The sequence below is a fragment of the Dromaius novaehollandiae genome, chromosome 8, assembly GCF_036370855.1.
Source record: "Dromaius novaehollandiae isolate bDroNov1 chromosome 8, bDroNov1.hap1, whole genome shotgun sequence".
In the NCBI taxonomy this organism is placed as follows: domain Eukaryota; kingdom Metazoa; phylum Chordata; class Aves; order Casuariiformes; family Dromaiidae; genus Dromaius; species Dromaius novaehollandiae.
Genome location: NC_088105.1, coordinates 22,415,474 through 22,433,633, shown reverse-complemented (window position 1 = coordinate 22,433,633; position 18,160 = coordinate 22,415,474). Strand labels below are relative to the sequence as shown.

The following is an 18,160-nucleotide window of genomic DNA, read 5'->3' as shown; positions in this document are numbered from 1 at the left end:
CCTAAATAAATGCAGACCTAAGCAATAAAGTGATCACTTCAAGTGCAAGAAGAATCATAAGGCCACATCAAAAAGAGGAGGGAGGAGAAGCACATTCCTATAAATCTTTAGCAGTAAATAGCTGGGAGGGCATACAAAGAGTTTGAAATTTCATGCTCATCAGTTTCTTGGGGCGCTGCGGTAGTTAAATCCCCTAAAGTCAAAGTTTATGAACACAGTCTAAATCAGCCTTAAAAGGCAGGAAATTTAGAGACAAGAACTAAGAATCTCAGCTTTAATTTTGAATTTCCTGGCTTTTGTTGGTACAAGTCTGACTCAAGTGTTAAGTTTTTGTATTTAGTTTCCTTTTGAAAGACGATGACGACACTTTCCTGTAGAACTGTGAAACATACAGATTGGAATGGATATTCTGATTCTCAAGTGCCAAGATAACTATTTTACAACAAGTTAAAGGTGGAAAAGCATTTGGCATAGTGACACAATAGGTTGTCTTTGTGGTGTCCCTTTACTTCTACCTTAGCCATATCTTTAACAGATTAACAGTAAAAGCTGCCATTTCATGCAGTTGAAAAAAAAATAATTAAGTTATGTCACAGGGACGTGGCAACTTTGAAATATTCTTAAAGAGAGATTTTATGCCATACAGCATTAGACAGAAATGAAGCAAAACTTCTTGCCACAAAGTTTCCAAACCTAAATAATATAGGAGAAGGTACAGTACCAGCAAAGCCTGCAGAAGGAGAAAAGTACTTTCTCATACTTTCTAAAATTGATTATCAAGCACTACTGCCACACCACATCCGGTAAACACTGTGCAATTGAAGAAAGAAATCTACATTTTTCATATTAACCAATATCTACACTTAAAATTGTAGCAAGTCAATTCACTTATATAACAATTATCAATGTTCTAGCAGATCTCACTACAAAGTGACTTTCTCCTTGGAATTTAAAGTTACATTTTAATGTCAAAATTACATATCACCACCAACTACTGAAAGATAAGTCAAAGAAAAACACAATGGTAAACCACAGTAAAACAGCAGGATTCATATGATTCCACCAATAATCTTGTTTTACTGTTAAATGTGTGCACCTCATTTAATTCCAAAATAAGCAAATACCACCAGTAGGTTGGGACTCACCCATCAACCTGGGAACTTTGAGTTTCCAAAGAAGTTGGTTCAGCGGGAACACCTTCCTTTGGCAAACTTTTCACAAACTCTGAATACTGCTGACCAGGTTCATAGAGTTTGGCACTCTCACAGAGGGACTGGCAGTTAACTGGAAGAGATACAACCTGAGCATGGTGCAACTGGAACAGGTTAACTGTTGCCTGTTAGGAGGGAGAAAAATAAAGATTAAAAAAAAGAAAGTGTTTGTAGATCGTTTACTAGATATTTCACTTGCACTTTGCTCAACCTAAATTAACATCAAGACAGAGAATGATTTAAATAGTTTATACTTCAAATATGCAGACAAATTATAGAAGATAGCAGCATCTGTAGAGAGGGACTTTGTGCAAGATTCCTGAAAGTCAGCTGCAAGTACTTCATCTGTTAGTGTCAGTATTCTTTTTTCCCCCTCCCTGGGTTATTGAATCCTCCAAGTAGCAAAAGGCAATTCCAGTCTCTTTCCACTCTGGGAAGAAGATGACAAACAGCAACATTTGCTGCTACCAAAAAGGTGGTTTTTGTGTTCTCGAGGAAAAGTGTTAGTTGCCACTACAACGATGAAGTAGCAGCAGCTCCAAACCCAGGCTAGCTCCCTATTGCCTTGAAACAAGGAAAAAAAAATATCTTGTCCCAAGGGAACAGATAAATTAAGCACTTTTTGTTGAGTTGTGACAAAATACTCTAAAAGTTCTACATAAGTGGAGAACAGAAAAAGGCACACTCCATGGCTTCTATTGCAGCTTCGGGATTGCAGGAACATCTACCACCCTTCCAACTTTTTCCAACAGGAACCAATTTTTGCCTTGCCATATTCTTCCCTCCTTTTATCCTTTAACAAGCCAGTATCAGAAAAAAGCTCATGCTAATATGGCATGATGCACCTACATAAACAATTCAGGCTTGCTCATCCCAGCACTTGGAGATGAGAAACATTTCATCTTCACTGTAAACAGCTTAATAGGATTTTGAACTTTCTACAACAGTATTAGCTAGCTGAATGCTCAGTGTTTTTGATTTAGGCAAGCAGAATCTGACTGCCAGTGAAATTCATCCTCTCAATGTGTTAACTGAACACAAAGTTCAAAATGGTAACTAGCTATTAATGAACAAGTATCTTTTCCTCAAGTTGCTGATTTCAGAGTACACATCTATCTGAAAAATAGACTCTACAGTTTTTGAAAACAGCATATGTAGATATGCTGTCTTGACAATCCTTTGCTTATTTACAGCTATTCAACTCATACGCTAAATTAGTTAAAATGGATCTTGTAGTAAGAATGTCACCAAGATTAGGAGCCTCCACACTGCAGTGTTAGTGTCTACTCTGTGCTCTTGAACCACCAGACATCTTTGCTAATGCATTAATGAAAACAACCTCTATCCTTTGACAGCTTTCTATTTTAAACAGCTAACACTTTAGATGATGTTCTGTTTTAATCTTCACAACCTTTATGTAGCTGTGTTCAACTTATCCCAAGTCATATTCTTCTTACTGCTGAAAAGATTTTAAAAAGCATCCTTACAGCTTTAAGAGTAAGATCACACTGGTAAATAAGCTCCCGAAGCTGCATTAGGACATCACTTTTAAAGCTTTCCAAATCACTTCTTTTCTCTTCAACTTCTGCCATGCTCGCTTTATAGTGCTCGTTGGCCTCTTCAGCCTAGAGAAAACACAAGCAGAGATAGCTGACGGACTACAAGGCCTTGGTACTAGAAGCAAGATGAAAACACACACAAACAGGTTGTAATAGGAGAGTCCCATTTAGGAAAACAGTCTGAAAGAGCATAGCAGGATTAAAACTAGGAATTATGAGCAAAATACTTGCTCAAATGCTGTCATTGCAGAACCACAAGTAAGATGAGCAAACACTTATCTTTAAAAACAAGCAACAGAATCCCTTACTTTTTGAAGGGCCTCCTCTTCTAGTCTTCGTTTTTTTTCCAGTTGCTTGCTGACATCTTTCACAAAGCTTCCACTTGAACTAAGATGCTCCTCTTCAGCACGAGCAGTGCAGGATTTTGCCTTTTCATACTCATCTTGACGCTGTGTGTATAGCAGCTTTGCTTTTCTTAGAGCAGCTTCTAGCTCTTGCTGCAGAATGCAGCAAAGGAAAAAAAGCAAAGAATTAATGATTTTATTTTTCCAGTTATTTAGTGTGATGTTTAAAGAGACTGTTGGGCAGAGACCTGTATTTTGCAGTTCAAACTACATGGTCATAGAAAGATAACGTTTTACAAATAGGAATACACTGGGAAGCTTACATCCAGTAAGCCCTATAGGTGCTCCATGTGGATTCAAGTTTGTAACATTAACCAGCCTAGTTTGAAAGTCTCAACGTGTTGAAGAATTTGAGATTGAATAATTAAATATGAAAAAAATACCATTTTTTTCTGTTCTCGCTGCCAAAGCTCCTTGATATCTTTCCGTTGTCTATCCAACTCATTTTTTCTCCCCAGAAGAGGCTAGATAGAAAAGATGAATAGAGTACATAAAAAGCTTATAGCTGAGAGTTTGTTCTTTTGAATAATCTGTATAGTTACAAAACTTTTTGAAAACTTGCACAATATCTTGGTCATTTTCTGTAAGCTTACCTGCACAAATTTATTAGACTGGAGAGCAGCAGCTGTTTGTTGCCAAAGTTGATTGTTCTCAATATCATTTTGAAAAGCATTAATGAATATCGATTGGAATGGCATATAATCCTAAAATTACAGACAACAGAAAACATTAACATTCTAGACAACACATTCTAAAAGTCTGTATGACTGAACGAGATTTTCAGTTAAGTTTAATGAGGTATTTCTATATGTGTAGAAGTCAGGTTATGTACAAGTGCAGAAAATGACTATGCAATTTCTCAGTCAAATTTTATTTTAATGAGAAAATACTCTGGAAGAAAAGTCTGCAAGTTCAGATTGCAAAATATACAAGGTACTTTACAGGGGGAAAAAAAGCACACTGCAAAAACCATAAGGCTACTCTATATTTTCAACAAAATGAATTTACTTCTCCAGATTTCCAAAAGGGATGGGAAGAGATGAAAAGCAGCAGGTCTTCTAGCCAAAGATTTGCTGTATAAGTCAATTCTGCATTAATTTAATAATCCTTTCCTCAGTGCCCAAAAGTTTCATTCTTATTTAAGCCTTAGAACAAAACAAACCAAACAAACTAAAAAGGTACTCACCTGGGGTCCAACAACAGCTTTAGCAGTTTCAGCCATTTTTGCCAGGTTTTTAGCACACTCCACTTCTGTTAAAAACACATTCCACATAGTTACTGTCTACACCAACAACTGTACCACATGCTAAATGCTTTTTACATTCTTCCTCTAACAGCTAGGCTACGGAGGGGATCACCTTCACTTTGTTACAGGCCTTTAGTTATAGGAAATGGACGATAGTTCTGTCCACTTCAGCGGAACAGCTACTAATTTAGAAATCACATTATTGACAGTCTGCAGCACAGGGGCCTGACAACAGATTTAATTCCATCATGACAAAGCTGATTAAATGCCAGAAAGAGCCACTCACCCAAGCTAAGTTTTTTTTCTACCCACGCGACTACATCCTTGGTATATTTTGACCATGCTTTAGCATAGGACAGAGCCGATTCAATCCCACTGTCATTTCTTAGGAGCATGCTATCAACCTCCTCGGCTTGAAGATGTCCTGAAAATAAAGCATCAAACATAAGGGAGCGAGTTTTAGACATGACCACACACCAAGAGCAAAGCCAGCATTAGCCAACTGTGACTGCTAAAGCAGCTGTGATCTGGAATTGTTCTTTAATGCTAATTGACTCTAAACAGGACTGACAGAGGTTTTAGAACAAATTAAAAGGTCATAGTATTTTATCCTGACTAGTCATATGGTCAGCATAACTTTCTTAAAGAAAGTGATCCATCAAAACATCAACCATATACAGAAGTGTTTCAGGCTTTTTTTTTTTTTTTTTTTTGCCTCAAAAGCAACCCAAGTTGGTTATTCACATAAGCACAAAACCTCTGCTACAGTAATTTTTACACTGGAAATTAACAGCAACATAGATAAAAAAAAAGTGACCAAGCAACTTATTTGCAGTATTTTACAAAGAGAGAACATAGATATAGCATAGTGTTTAACAACATTAAAGGAATGACCTACCTTGAATATCATCCCTTTCATGCAGTGACCCCCCAGATTCCACAGAAAGATTCTCGAAAGACTGGTGTACAAGAAAGAAAACACTAAATTAGAGGAGAAAAGCCCTCACTAGAACTGACACATAAAATAAGAGGCATAATCTGCCCCTTATTGGCTGTAATTTCCTCTTATCTGAGGAGATAGGATATCCTATCCTGTCTATGATAACCTTATAAGCTCCAAGAGCTATAGATTGAAGGATATAAAATAGCAAGGACTCATTGTACATCTTTAAAACAATGATCTTGAAAGGCTGTGATGAAAGAGTTCATCTTTTAACAAATCAGGCTGATATTTTAGGGACTTCCAGCTTTTCTTAGACTCTTCCCTATCTTTAAAACAAGCATTTCATACAGACCTAATGTCATATACATACAACTTGGACACCTTGCTGCAAGTCACTAGAATTGTGGATTTCTGCCTTAAGAGTATAAACCTGTGATCTCTCCCAAACTACTTGCAGATTTCCAGGTAGGCACAAAGGCTGACTAGTAACACTTTCTACGGAACTACTGATAATCATTGCAACCTGATGGAATTTAATCCCCAAATAAACACAGAGAATTTAGCACAAGATTTCATCCCTACCTTTGCCCTCATGCTGTATTTTGCTACCCCTTTAATTGTGCAAATAGAACTATTTGTAGGACTGTGCTGTAAGCCAGGCCACTGAATAGATTTAAGTGAATGAAAAGTTTACCTAGTTAAACCCTTCAGGAGTTTTTGTTTGTTCTCAACCTGCATCATTTTAAATGATTAAACTAATCTCAAAAACTCAGAGCTTTGAGCAGGGAGCAGGCAGAAGACAAAAGCCAAGAAATAGCTACAAAGTAGCCTTAAGCTTTACAAGAAGATATTGTTTCCATTTTAGATTTTGTGCTGTTTCATTTTCAGACTTAAAAAACTAAAATGCAGTAGGGTAACTGATTCATTTAGTTTTATTGCTTGTTTGTTTCTTAATGTAAATGAAACTGAAAATGAATAAATCACAGAAAAATCTCTCAACAAGCACTGTTTACTTCATAACAAAACCAGCTTTTTCTTATATCAAAATGGATGTGGTATTAATCATCAATTACAGTGGAGACAGAAACGAATAGAAACAGAACCAAACTACACTCCAGATTCAGCCCTCCACCCCTCCAATCCTAAGAAAATGAAGACTGCTACATTTCCTATCTAATAAAAGAGTGTTTTAGTAAGAAGAAATGACTTTTTCAGAACAGGTAGGAAATCCATTCAAAGCTGTCTATCTATGAAAGAAGGTTGTCTGAACAGAACTGACAGTAGAAAATCTGAATGTAGATATAGATCAATATTCTCCTGTGTAGAGGTAAAAATATTCCTTAGATTTAATTCTGCTTTGGGTATCAGTGTCTTCAAGCAGCTTTTAAAGCGATATGCATTTGTTAGGGAAGAACAAGCAAAAAGAGGAGAAAAAATGCCTTATGAATTCTTGTCCTTTAAAAAAACAAAAGGAAAAAAGACAAAAAACACTTCCCATTCAATAAGACCTAGATCACATCAGCCCTGAGAACTGTTCACTCCTTTCCAGTAGTTCAGACAATCTAGTCAGCACAGCTATCAATGCTCATTTGTCCATCCACACTCACCCAACTACAAACGTACAATACCACTTTTTAAAGGCAAGCACGTGGCCAGCTAGTGCTGCTCTGTTACTTTTACTTATATCCTCCTACTTATCATCAGAACTTGATCAATATGCCCCAAAACGTCCAATCCCTCATCCCAATGAGCCAAGCAACAAAAAAGCCTGACTGACTTTAGACAGATTCCACTTTTCAAGTGAACTTCAACCAAGCTGACTTCTCTCCCCGCCAGCTCAAGAACTCTCAGCCTACATTAGAGGCAAGTCTTTACACACATTTTGAGGATTTTATCCTTCTCCTTCGTTATGCTCTCAGATCTACATAGCTTCCAATAGCTTTCCAATAGCTTGTGGAGTAATAAAAGGTCACACATCTGCCTCAGTTCTCCTAATATATTATATAACTGTTGCTTTTAATTAAGAAATACCTTTGCTTCCCTTTGTACTTCCAGTTGTACTACAAGGACTAAAATGAAAACCTTTACATTTGCTAAATAAGAGGGTATATACATATCATTTACCTTAAGCCTCCAAGTAGAATGCCTGAACAAAAGAATGTAGATTCCCTTGTAGTCAAGAGAAACAAGATCATCTCCCACCCCACTTCAAAGCAATCCACAACAGCTTAGTTAGAAAGGCTCCTAACTTAATAGGCAATTTAAATCACTCTCCTTAATTAACAGTCAAAGTGTTTACATGCTAAATTTGACCCAAAAAATTATGCTCTAATTTTTATAAGATATGTTCAACCATAGAATGTATATATCTGCAGGAATGAGAAGTTAATATAGCTACTTAAATATTTTCCATTTAACTCCTCTTAAGGCTGAATTCGTGCTTGGTCTCCAAGCTTGTTCTCTGTGCTGCAGATCAAAGCAATATGCTTCACCTATTAAACATATTTATTTGTCTGAATGAACATGCATCTAAATTTTAAGATGGATTTCCAATAAATTGACCCATATTATCCTACCTGCTCCAAATTTTATTTACAGTCATTCTCTTCCATCTTGAGAAAAGCAAATGACACTATGAAAAGGGCCTTTAAATATAAGCTAGTGTAATCACTCCAGAAGTCATTAGAATTCCTTCTTCATTTTGCTATATTCTAATTTTCCCTTGGTTTCTCTCTGCCTTAAGGTTTAAAAGCATGATCTTTCAGCCAAGCACTCAGTTTGCAGTACAATATATGGGGAATTCTTCCTCAAACATATTTTTGCATTGCAACGCCATTACAAGGAAGGAAAATCAATCTATACCCCTCTTTGAAAGTCTGTTGGAAGCAATTTTTTGACTAGCCTCCTTCCCTCCAAGCCATTTGGGAAAATGTGCTTTGTAGCAACTATAGAATTAGAAGAACTAAGACCATCAATCTTTCTCACATTTGTATTTTAAAGCACAGTAAAAACTTAAAAAGACTAATTTTCAACTGCAGCTGCATAGCATCATGATCAAGGCTGCCTGAGAGAGTGCTGATGAAGTTTAAGCAGAACATTTCAATGAAGTTTTTTGTTTTTTAAAGCTAAAATTTCTCATGTTGTAGCAACTTCACTTGTCATACACACCAATTATCAACTGCATTTTCCATCTATCTTTAAATTTTATTTGATTTACCCAAAAGTCTAAATACAAAAATTCAGAGCAGTATTTTTTTAATCTCACCTTTAAGGTGTTTAAAAGGGAATTTAAAGTGCTAATGTTTTTCTTTGACTACATATAAGCTGATGCTACTATTTTCAGTTCTTACTGAAGTGTTATTGAAACAGCTACAGCATGAACTGAGCTCTGGAAGAAAAGGATATCTTGTAAGGAACATTTGTTTTCAAAAGCCCAAAAGAGGTAACTAAACCTCAGTGTAGCTTCTAGGTCTAATGAGCCTATTCTAACTACTTCAGCACGTAAACCTTACATCTCATCGAGTATCGAGTAAGCATTAGCTCTTTTCACTAAGCTCTTTATTTAAAGAGATAAATTTCAAATTTATTTAAAATCTAAAACATACTTACAGGAGGTTATCATTTACTCTAATATTAGAGTGCTATAGCTCAGGTGAGTCATCACTAGCATTTATAACAGAGAATACTGAAACCCCAAATGCATTTTGTTAATGGGTTTAGTCTTGTTTTAAAACAAGACTCCAAAAGCCCAAGCCCCAAAATACACAGAGTTTCAGAGGAAACAAAAATCTTTAAGAGGTGCGATTGCACACTCTACGAGAACGTGCTTAGCCTACCCGACTTCTCTGAGATACCGGAAGCCCCAGTGACGAGCCATTGTCTACATCTCCCATAAGGAAGTCTGAAACGCTGCCAGAAAAACAAAGAATTGCGTTACTTCATTAGTTTACCTTACCAAACAACTTCAGATCACTGAGAACAAAACCTCAGATTCTAAGATCCTTCAAAAACTTTGCAGAATAACTCTAAAAGTACTTCTTGCATTCCCTGCAATTTGTATACCATCATGTTTTCCCAGGTTAAGGGGGAAAACAAAACAAAACAAAGCAGCAAAATGTTCTGGATATGGTTCATTTAAATTCACTTATCAGTCAATATTTGTTGAAAAGAAAACTGAAGTATTGTTTTTTAGTCTCAGTTCTGTTCACCTCTATTAACCTCTTTAAAATTCATTCTGAATTCCAACTTACACGTTTCCAAAGGTGAATGCCAATGTTTCAATGGAGGAAAATATTTCACCAAAGAGTTCTCTCTTGTTTTCTTCAGTAACTTCTTTGAAGTTGACCGCTTAGGAAATAAATAAAAAACAAATAAAGGTGAGAGTGGGGTGAATCAAGCAATCGTATTAGGTCTGTAGACAAATTCATACATGAAGTCTCCTAAGGAACAGGTTATTTTATACTTTTGTGAACAATTTGAAAATATAGTTAAAAAAAAGTTCAGTATAAACTTTAAAAATACTACAAATAAAGAAAGGAACAAAATGATCTAGATTTTTCCAGAGTGAGAATGAGATTACTCTTTCACTTCTTTCCAGTTGAGAAGAAGCTTTGTGGGGGTACATGGTGGTAATGGTGAGGGAAGTGGAAAATAGTCCTTTACTAGCAAGAATCAAATCACACAGCAGCAGTAACAGTATGCAACAACTCACAAATGCAGAGTCAAATACTTGGCAACTGCTTCTCCTTTTTCAGGTAAAAAGGCTGGAATTCAGAACAGGAGCAATAGTTTCTGGGGCTTATCCCCCCCCCAACCCTGTACATTGAACAGTATACAGGTTTTCTGTCTTGAGTGCAGAAGAAAGCTACCAAAAGGTAGTGTCTATGGCAAAACCCTTCAATTAGCAGCTCCATAATGGCATGGCAAAAACCCTTCCGTTCTGCCTGTTAAAAGTGGGGAAGAAATTTGGCATGACAATCACTGTCTCAAAACAGGAGATAGGGAGCTCTCGGACCCGCAAAATGGTCGAGCTGGTGACCCAGAGCAGTACGTAGGCACCCGCTGACGGGGCCGGCTCCATGCCTCCACAACGAACCGGACTAACAAGGGCGGCAGCGGAGTGACTCATCCAGGGTTTCTATTAACAAAACTGCTGGAGGAGGGAGAGGAGGGAGAACGGAAAAAACAAAACCATGTAGGAATACTCGACATCTCTTTTCTCTAGGTTTCACCTTAAACTCTAGATCATCGCTGATGGGGAAATTTTTCATAGAGAAGTAAAGTACCCTCCTCTGGGCCAAAGCTGATGCCCTCTGGAGGGAAGTCAGCTTTACGTTGGGAGAAGTCACAATGCCACATTAGTGTATCTATTACAAAAAAAGATTTTCTTTTTTTAGACAATGCAATATTCCTAATTATCTAGATGCCTAAACTTACTGTAATTACTGCCATCTGTTTCAGAGATACTGCATTGACACAGATAGAGCAGTTCACCCCCATTGATCGCTTTTTGCAAGATCTGTAGCAATATTAAATTCATTCTCCTTAGCACATCAAGTACAAATATAGAAATAATGGACTGCAATGGCTTCTAGAAGTAGCAAAAATTAAATCACTTTGAAATGTCATCCATTCTACATTCACATTTTCTTAACAAAGTTCAGGTAACAGACTCTAATCTTAAAAAGCATTCCAACTTCCTGCCAGGTGCCTAAACACTAATGGGTAGCAAACAAAGAAAGTACAGTAATCTGTTCCCCCATTAGACTTCCTCTGTGAAAGGAAAAGTTTTTAACCAGTAAATTAACACAGCTGAATTCATTTCTTTTTACACAGCATGCTAACAGACATAACCAACATTTTTATAACAACTATTTCTATCGAAAGCTATTAGAGAAACCATGTGGTCTTCTTGTGGACTATTTCCACAATCACTTGCAGACCTGGAAGAACACGCTGTAATAAGCCGACAGCAATAAAAAATTGTCACATATTACAGAGTTATTAACAGCCTCTGTGGCCACGGCTCACTGCTAAATTCAGACTTCTCCCAGCTCTTCATTCTTTTTCTACATTTTGTAATTAAACCAAAAATGCCTCTGGCACCTTTGTTTGAAGTGAGACTCATAATAAAATTCCACAGAGAACATAATTTTTGAACAATTTTGTAAATATCAATGGAAGAAATCCCCCCTCCCCCCACGTTCAGTTTAGTTGAAAACCTCAGCTTTCCGGAGATAAAGCCGCTTAAAACCATAAATTTGGCACACAAATCATTAAGTGACAACAACTATATCAACTGTGACTATTGATTGTCAGCCACCAGTGACTGGAAAAATCATTTGGCTACCGACACAGAACAAACCGTTTGAAAATTAAAAGGAGCCAACAAAAACTGTCTATATGTTCAAAGCACTTACCACAGAAACATTAGGATATCCATAAGCCCCAGTGTCTTCAGAGAACGAGCACTTCTTTCACTTTGTCAGTGCGGCATTAGTATAGATAACCTTACCCTAAAGAAAAGCCGTCTGCCTCACTGCGCTTTCCTGCCCCAGGAAGGCTCCAAGAGTTCTGTTAAGCTTTACATTTTATTTACTGGGGAAATCTTTTCTTTTTGGGTTCCATCACATCAGCTGAACAACAAATTTCATGAAAAATTTTCAGAATTACCACTTCTCCTAATAGAGATTAGCCCAAACTCTTACAATTTCAGTCGAATACAAACAGCTTACTTTTAGCTTACTACTGCTGGAATGCTGATGTACTTAACATCAACTTTAAACCATGCACGCTCTTTCCCCAGGACATCCTGACTGCACACAATAGCTACTGACAACAATGAACTATAGTAATATTTCCATGTCTGGAAATGACAACTATCTATCTATAGTTCTACAAATTTCAGAGTGAGTATACAATTTAACAGCACTTTTAAGTGAGACTTCAGATGGCACACAGTGAACTTTAAAATTTAGTCATATGTATGCAATACATTAAAGTCTGGAAACTAGTACCTGAAATGCAAACTTGGCTTGCATTAAAGGTGATCTATATTTCCAAAGCTGGCAAGAGTCTCTTAAAAAAATGAGGTGGTCTGAATAACCTCAACAAAATGCTGCAAGCTGCTGTAATTTTGAACTTTGGCGTCAAGTCAAAAGCTTTCTGAATCATGCACAGAATAGACTGGGGGACAGACCAGGGAACCAGCAGTAACTGTGGAGCTTTTGGACATCAGCAGCCCAGCAGCAGGAGCAGCTGCTCGAGAACATCTGAGCGGTGCTTCTGGAGCTGTGGAGAAGGGCACTCGGGTGTCATGACCTAAGTGCAACCAGAGCCTTAAAAGTTGATCTGCAGTAGTTACCACGAGCTGTCCGTGCAACTCAGTGGCCACAGCACAGCTCCAGCTTCTTGGGTGCGCTCTTGTCCCCTTCCACTCAAACAGGACAGCGTGGCCCACGAAACCCAGGGGACGCAGCCATGCCACGGAGCCTGCAGGAGTTTGCTGGCTCCCTCCTCCCCGGGGAAGCCTGCAGCACCGAAAGCAGCAAAGCTCCCCTTGCCAGCTTTGTGCAAGAGCCTGCACAAGCCTAGCCTACACCAGGCTGCAGGATTTTCTCTTTGCAGGTCAGTTTTCTCACACCTAACGGATAGTGGTGGTGTAACCATATGTATCTATTTCCTCAGACAGGAGTACATCTGTAACCCGTACTCTACTGGGTAAGTAACTAGCTGACTTGTTGGAACAGACTGCATTTGCAGCCAATTTTCTTTCCTTAATTTCTCAGCAACACTTTAGAGACCCTTTCAGAATTATTTCAAAAACAACCCACAGAAGTGTATTTTAATGCTTCTTGTTATTGTCTCTCATCCTTCATTATGCTCGAGGCCACATTTTAAAAAAATATGTAAGGAAAGTTTGGAGATGGGAAGAGGAAGCTGAGTAAAAAACAGTAGACCCTCACCTGGGAAGAAAAAAAAGAAAAAGAAAAAGGCAGAAGAGTAGTAGTCTGGAGACCTCACAAGCAGGCAACAGCAGCAGGCTGTCCAGGCCCCACAGTTGTTCTTTTAATTGTGTTGCAGTGTCCCTGACCTGTACTTACTGCAAGATCTGGAGCCTCCCCACCTTTAGCTTACTGCAGACAACACAAGTTTGAGGAACTGTGAGGAACCTGCCCTCTAATAGATCTCGCTCTGAATTTACAACACAGATACACCACCAGAACTGAAACTAGTTCACCTTTGCTAGAGGTATTTTACTTTGATGCAGAACTATTATAGAACCACTATACCCAAAAAGGAATTCCCCCCACACACACAAGACAAGTGCAGTTTTCAGCTTTATCAAGGATCTGTTTTCAATCTAGTGATTCAATTAAGTCAAAAGGTGCAATTCAGAGAAAAAGAACAATACCGTCTTGAATTCAGCATGCGACCATGGAACACACGTACTTTGTGCTGTCTGTGGCCATCAGCTATTTAAAGACAGTGAGTGGGAAAATAACAGCTATGAGCACAACGGTGTGCCAGACTGGGAAGTGACTACCAGAAATAGGACTCTGAACACGTTCCAAGAACATCCTTACTAATAAGTGAGGAGCTTCAGTAAGTCTTAATACCTCCAGATCAAGTGAGGCATCATTTAAAGAACACTCTTTGCAAAGCAGTCAGACGAGCACAGACAAGGAGGAGAGTCACCATGGAATGGTCCAGTGAACCACCTCACCTCCAAGACGTATTCAGAGAAATCAAGCTCTTTCCCCCTGCAACCTCAAAACCTAAAACAGTGCAAGTCTCACAGTCTCTGTTCAGCCAAACACCACTTTGTCTATAAGAAGATTAACACACTATAGTTAGATTTTTCTTTCAATTGTCCCCAAAAGAAAAGCTAAAACTTCAAAAACAGAATGAAAAACATTAAGCAAAACAGGGTATCTTGACCCTACTTTTGGTTCCAGATTTGCCCCTACTTTTGGTTCCAAAGGCAAACGAGGTTTGAGACCCTCGCATTATACAGAGATATTCAAAAAGATCGTTCTAGAACCTACAACAGTTATGTTTCTATTTCTGGAGAAAAAAACTCATGTGCAAATCCCAGGTTGTTGCCATTTCATCTTCTCCTAAATAAACAACATTAGAAATTTTCCATGTCAGGTTAATCTTCTTCCTAGTCATAAATCTGACAACAGATAAAGAACGCTTCCGTGCCTTTTTATAGCTCTGTCCTCCAGTGACAAGAAACAGATGAGTCAGATGGACTTATTTCATTAACACCGCCTGGGAAGACAGCAGAAAAAGGACACTACATCTATGCTACGGAGTCCTTACATTCTTGCAGTTTCCTGTTTATTCAAAAGTTACATTACTTCTAGTGAAATAACCACAGCTGAAAACCTGTGAACCCATGTGTTACTGACAGACCACTGTAAGCAAACTTGAGGTCTGATACCATTACTCTGCACCACAAGACACCACATTTTCACTTTGACTTCCTCAGTGCCAGCTGCAACATACTCCTAAAATGGACTAATACCATCCTCAAAACAAAAACCAGCTGTAAAAAACAAAAAGGTAGTAGAGAGAGGGACAAACTGTCTTTACATTAACCAAAGATTATGCTGTGGGGGAAGCAGGCCTTTTTCTTACAGCACAGGCTTTGCTGTCCAGAGGAGAAGACAGACTGAAGTAACAACCTTAAGGAGCTGAATTCCTGCAACTGCCTCTTTCTATCTTCAGACACATAAGGAATACAATAAATGGCGGAATGAATAGTGACAAAGGTTACTAAAATCTTCATATATATAAAAAAAATAACGGTGTATCAAACAGTGAAAATATTGAGGCAGGGCTATAATCTGGGAAAAACTCCCAGCCAGATTTCTGTAAACTTTGCCAAAAAATTCAAATAACTGAGACTGATCAAAACCATGTTCTTTAGTTTCATCCAGAGTTGTCTTTTCTTGATAATTAACTTGGGAACTCCACGCTGCCAAGTCACACCGCGCTGGATCAGAAGCGTAATGATTCACCACGTCAGAGCGAGCTCGTGTTTGTTTTAGCCAAAGAATAATCACACGGTTTACGGCAGCCTCTCGCTCCTGGGCCAGCCGTGTGCTGCTTCTGAGAAAGACAAATAACTCGATGACAAATTAGCTAGAATGCTGTGTACAGGCAGTAATTTCACACCATAATCTTTTACTCCATCAGATAACTTTTTTATTATTTATTCAAACTGGAAGAATGGATTTGTATCAGATCAGCACTTTGCACCACATGAACACCATATTTTTGATCTTAAGCCTTTTGATTCTGAGTCTTAAAGCTAGAGTTTCGGTACTGTCAAACCACTGCCTATGAGAAAACTGTTCAAAGTAACATAGCCGGGGTGGCGGTGTGTGTGTGTCTGTCAAAACTTTAACTATATTTCAACTGACAGACAGAGACTGTTACCTACCATAACAAAAAGCACCCCTTCTCATATATCTTTTTCTGAGATATTTCTCATCACACAAGACCATATTTAAGATGGTTCAAGTGAGCTATGGCTGAATGCAGACTTGAAGACCTGCATAAAATATACTCTTACACCACAATCTAGTTGAACACATTTGCCAGAAAACTGGATGACATATGACTGGGCTGTTTTTATTTCAGGTGGCATTCTTAGAACAATGAAGAATAGTTACTTTCAAAGTTTTGTAATTACACAATATGCAAAATGTTTTTCTAACTGTAGTTTTTCTTCTCACCTAGAAAAATTATGTAATCCTTCCATTACACCAGCTTCTGATAAACTCTGATACTAGTAGCAAGTGATCTCAACAACGGAAACCAAATAAAGTTAGCAGTTAGTTTAGTTAATATGTTTGCACTTGAAATAACCATGTCAACTAAAATCTGTTGTTACCAGGAAAAAAAGCCAAAAGTATCTGTGAATATCTATATTGCCAAAAAGTGGCACAGAAATTTAATGAAGTTATTCTTCTGCTTATTTCCAAGAGAAATAAATTAATCCCCAAAGCAATTACTGAAAGAGCAGCTGCTCATCAAACCAGGCAAAACCAGATGCAGAAGAGAAGATATCAAGTGGGAAGGCATCTGACCAGGTTTCAGTGCTATTGAAATTGGATGATGGAACAGATCACACAGGAGGCGGGGGGGGGGGGGGGGGGGGGGAATAGTATAGCATCAAGTTTAGACAGTTGCAAATGCTTCAAAGGAGTGGACTAGTATTGAAAACGTCTTGCATTCAAAACATTTCCCCCCCCCCCCCCCCCCCCAGTTATGTAATTCAAAGTGCTTAATTCCTCCCTTCAGGAGCCGGCATGAGGGGCAGGGTGGTAGGAAACACATAAATGCAGATCTGGAGTAACTGGTTCCGCAGAACGACAGAAAGTGACCTACTTAAAATCAAATACAAAAACTGACAAAACGTGATGTTACTACAAAAAAGGCCAAAATAATTATGGGATACATCAATGTCATCATATAAGGCAAGGAAAGTCATCCCACTGCTTTAGTCAGCAACTGTGATGCCTCAGCTGGCATAAACAGTGAGCAATTTGGGGCACTGTATATTACAAACAACACAAACTAAAACAGTCCAAAGAGGATTAATATTATTGTAAAAGTTTTAGGAAACATGATTTAGGAAAGGTTGAAGTAATTGATTTGTTCACATATTTGAAGTCAGTTCTCGATTTTTCTTGAATGAAGAAATGCTGAACTTTGTCTTATGCTCACTGAAAATAGGAGTATGTGGGAGATGCATGGGAATCTTACCATACCAATTAAGCACAGAAACAGGTTTGTCTAAGGTTGCTGTAGAATCGTGCTCATAGGAAGTTTAACCTGTTCTCATGGATAAACAGTCCAGTACCATTGCACACATATACTTAACTCTTTCAGAGAGCAGGAAAGTGAACAGCAACCTCTTGAGGATACCCTCTGCATTTTTACTGTTATGTATAATTTTCTTAAAGCAAGTTCAGAAATTGCAGAGTTATAGTCTCCTGATTATCTCAAATAGCAGGGACAGCCCTATAGGAAACACTGTATGTAGCAGGAAGAAAATGAGAAGTGGGCTGCAAGAATCTGCCATATTCAAGGAGTGAACAGGCAGAACGATATGGCCATAGGAAGAATCCACAGGAAGCTTAGAAAAATCCAGGCGACTGGAATCAGGCAGCTAAATATGTTAGTGTTTTGACTGACATTCCAACTTTACTGAATCAGTGGTGTATATTCAGCCATACTAAGAAAATCAGAACACGAAGGAAAAAACCCTAGAACATGGAGAAAAACTAAATTATGCATCTCAGAAGGAAGACTGTCCACATGATTTAGCATAGGAAAGAGGTGGAGATTCAAAGCATTTTCCATGCCATGTAGAAGAAAACGGTATTGGTTCCACTGTAATACATTGGACTTTTTCCAGAACAGGGAGTGCTGCAGTCCAAGGCTACACATAGGAAAAACAGCTACGGCTTATAGGGCTGGAACGATTGCGTGCTTCACTATTTGCATTCCTCTGAAAGGCTGTCAAAGAACTGCAGCAGCAAAGGCCAGCAATAAAAAGTATTAACATAAGTCTCCCAAGTTTGTTGGTGTTTTTTTTTTTTTTTTGACACCTTTAAGATGCTTATGATCTCTCTGAGGAATTTACAAATATGAGGCCATTCAGATTTGCATTGCTCATTTAGGTATTTCTTCACTTGATACAAATTCAACACCATCTCTATATAGCCACAGAATTAAAAAGATTTTGGGCAAACCCAATGTTATATCAAACACCTTCA

At 38.1% G+C, this 18,160-nt stretch overlaps 1 protein-coding gene across 4 annotated transcripts in view; it reads right to left on the bottom strand.

Annotated features, from left to right (window-relative positions):
• The window catches only part of ARHGAP29 (Rho GTPase activating protein 29), a 59,617-nt gene that overhangs the window by 11,428 nt on the left and 30,029 nt on the right, over positions 1–18,160 (bottom strand). For 3 of the 4 annotated variants that reach the window (XM_064515891.1, XM_064515889.1, XM_064515890.1), the window contains exons 4-13: positions 9,614–9,710; positions 9,200–9,272; positions 5,319–5,379; positions 4,707–4,844; positions 4,361–4,425; positions 3,768–3,878; positions 3,558–3,638; positions 3,079–3,267; positions 2,699–2,836; positions 1,146–1,336 (exon numbers count right to left, since the gene is read on the bottom strand). In XM_064515891.1, coding sequence (XP_064371961.1) covers positions 1,146–1,336; positions 2,699–2,836; positions 3,079–3,267; positions 3,558–3,638; positions 3,768–3,878; positions 4,361–4,425; positions 4,707–4,844; positions 5,319–5,379; positions 9,200–9,272; positions 9,614–9,710 — 1,144 coding nt within the window. Of the gene's footprint in view, positions 1–1,145; positions 1,337–2,698; positions 2,837–3,078; positions 3,268–3,557; positions 3,639–3,767; positions 3,879–4,360; positions 4,426–4,706; positions 4,845–5,318; positions 5,380–9,199; positions 9,273–9,613; positions 9,711–11,782; positions 12,094–18,160 lie in introns of those variants that run through there. The other variant, XM_026094254.2, reaches the window with a different exon arrangement.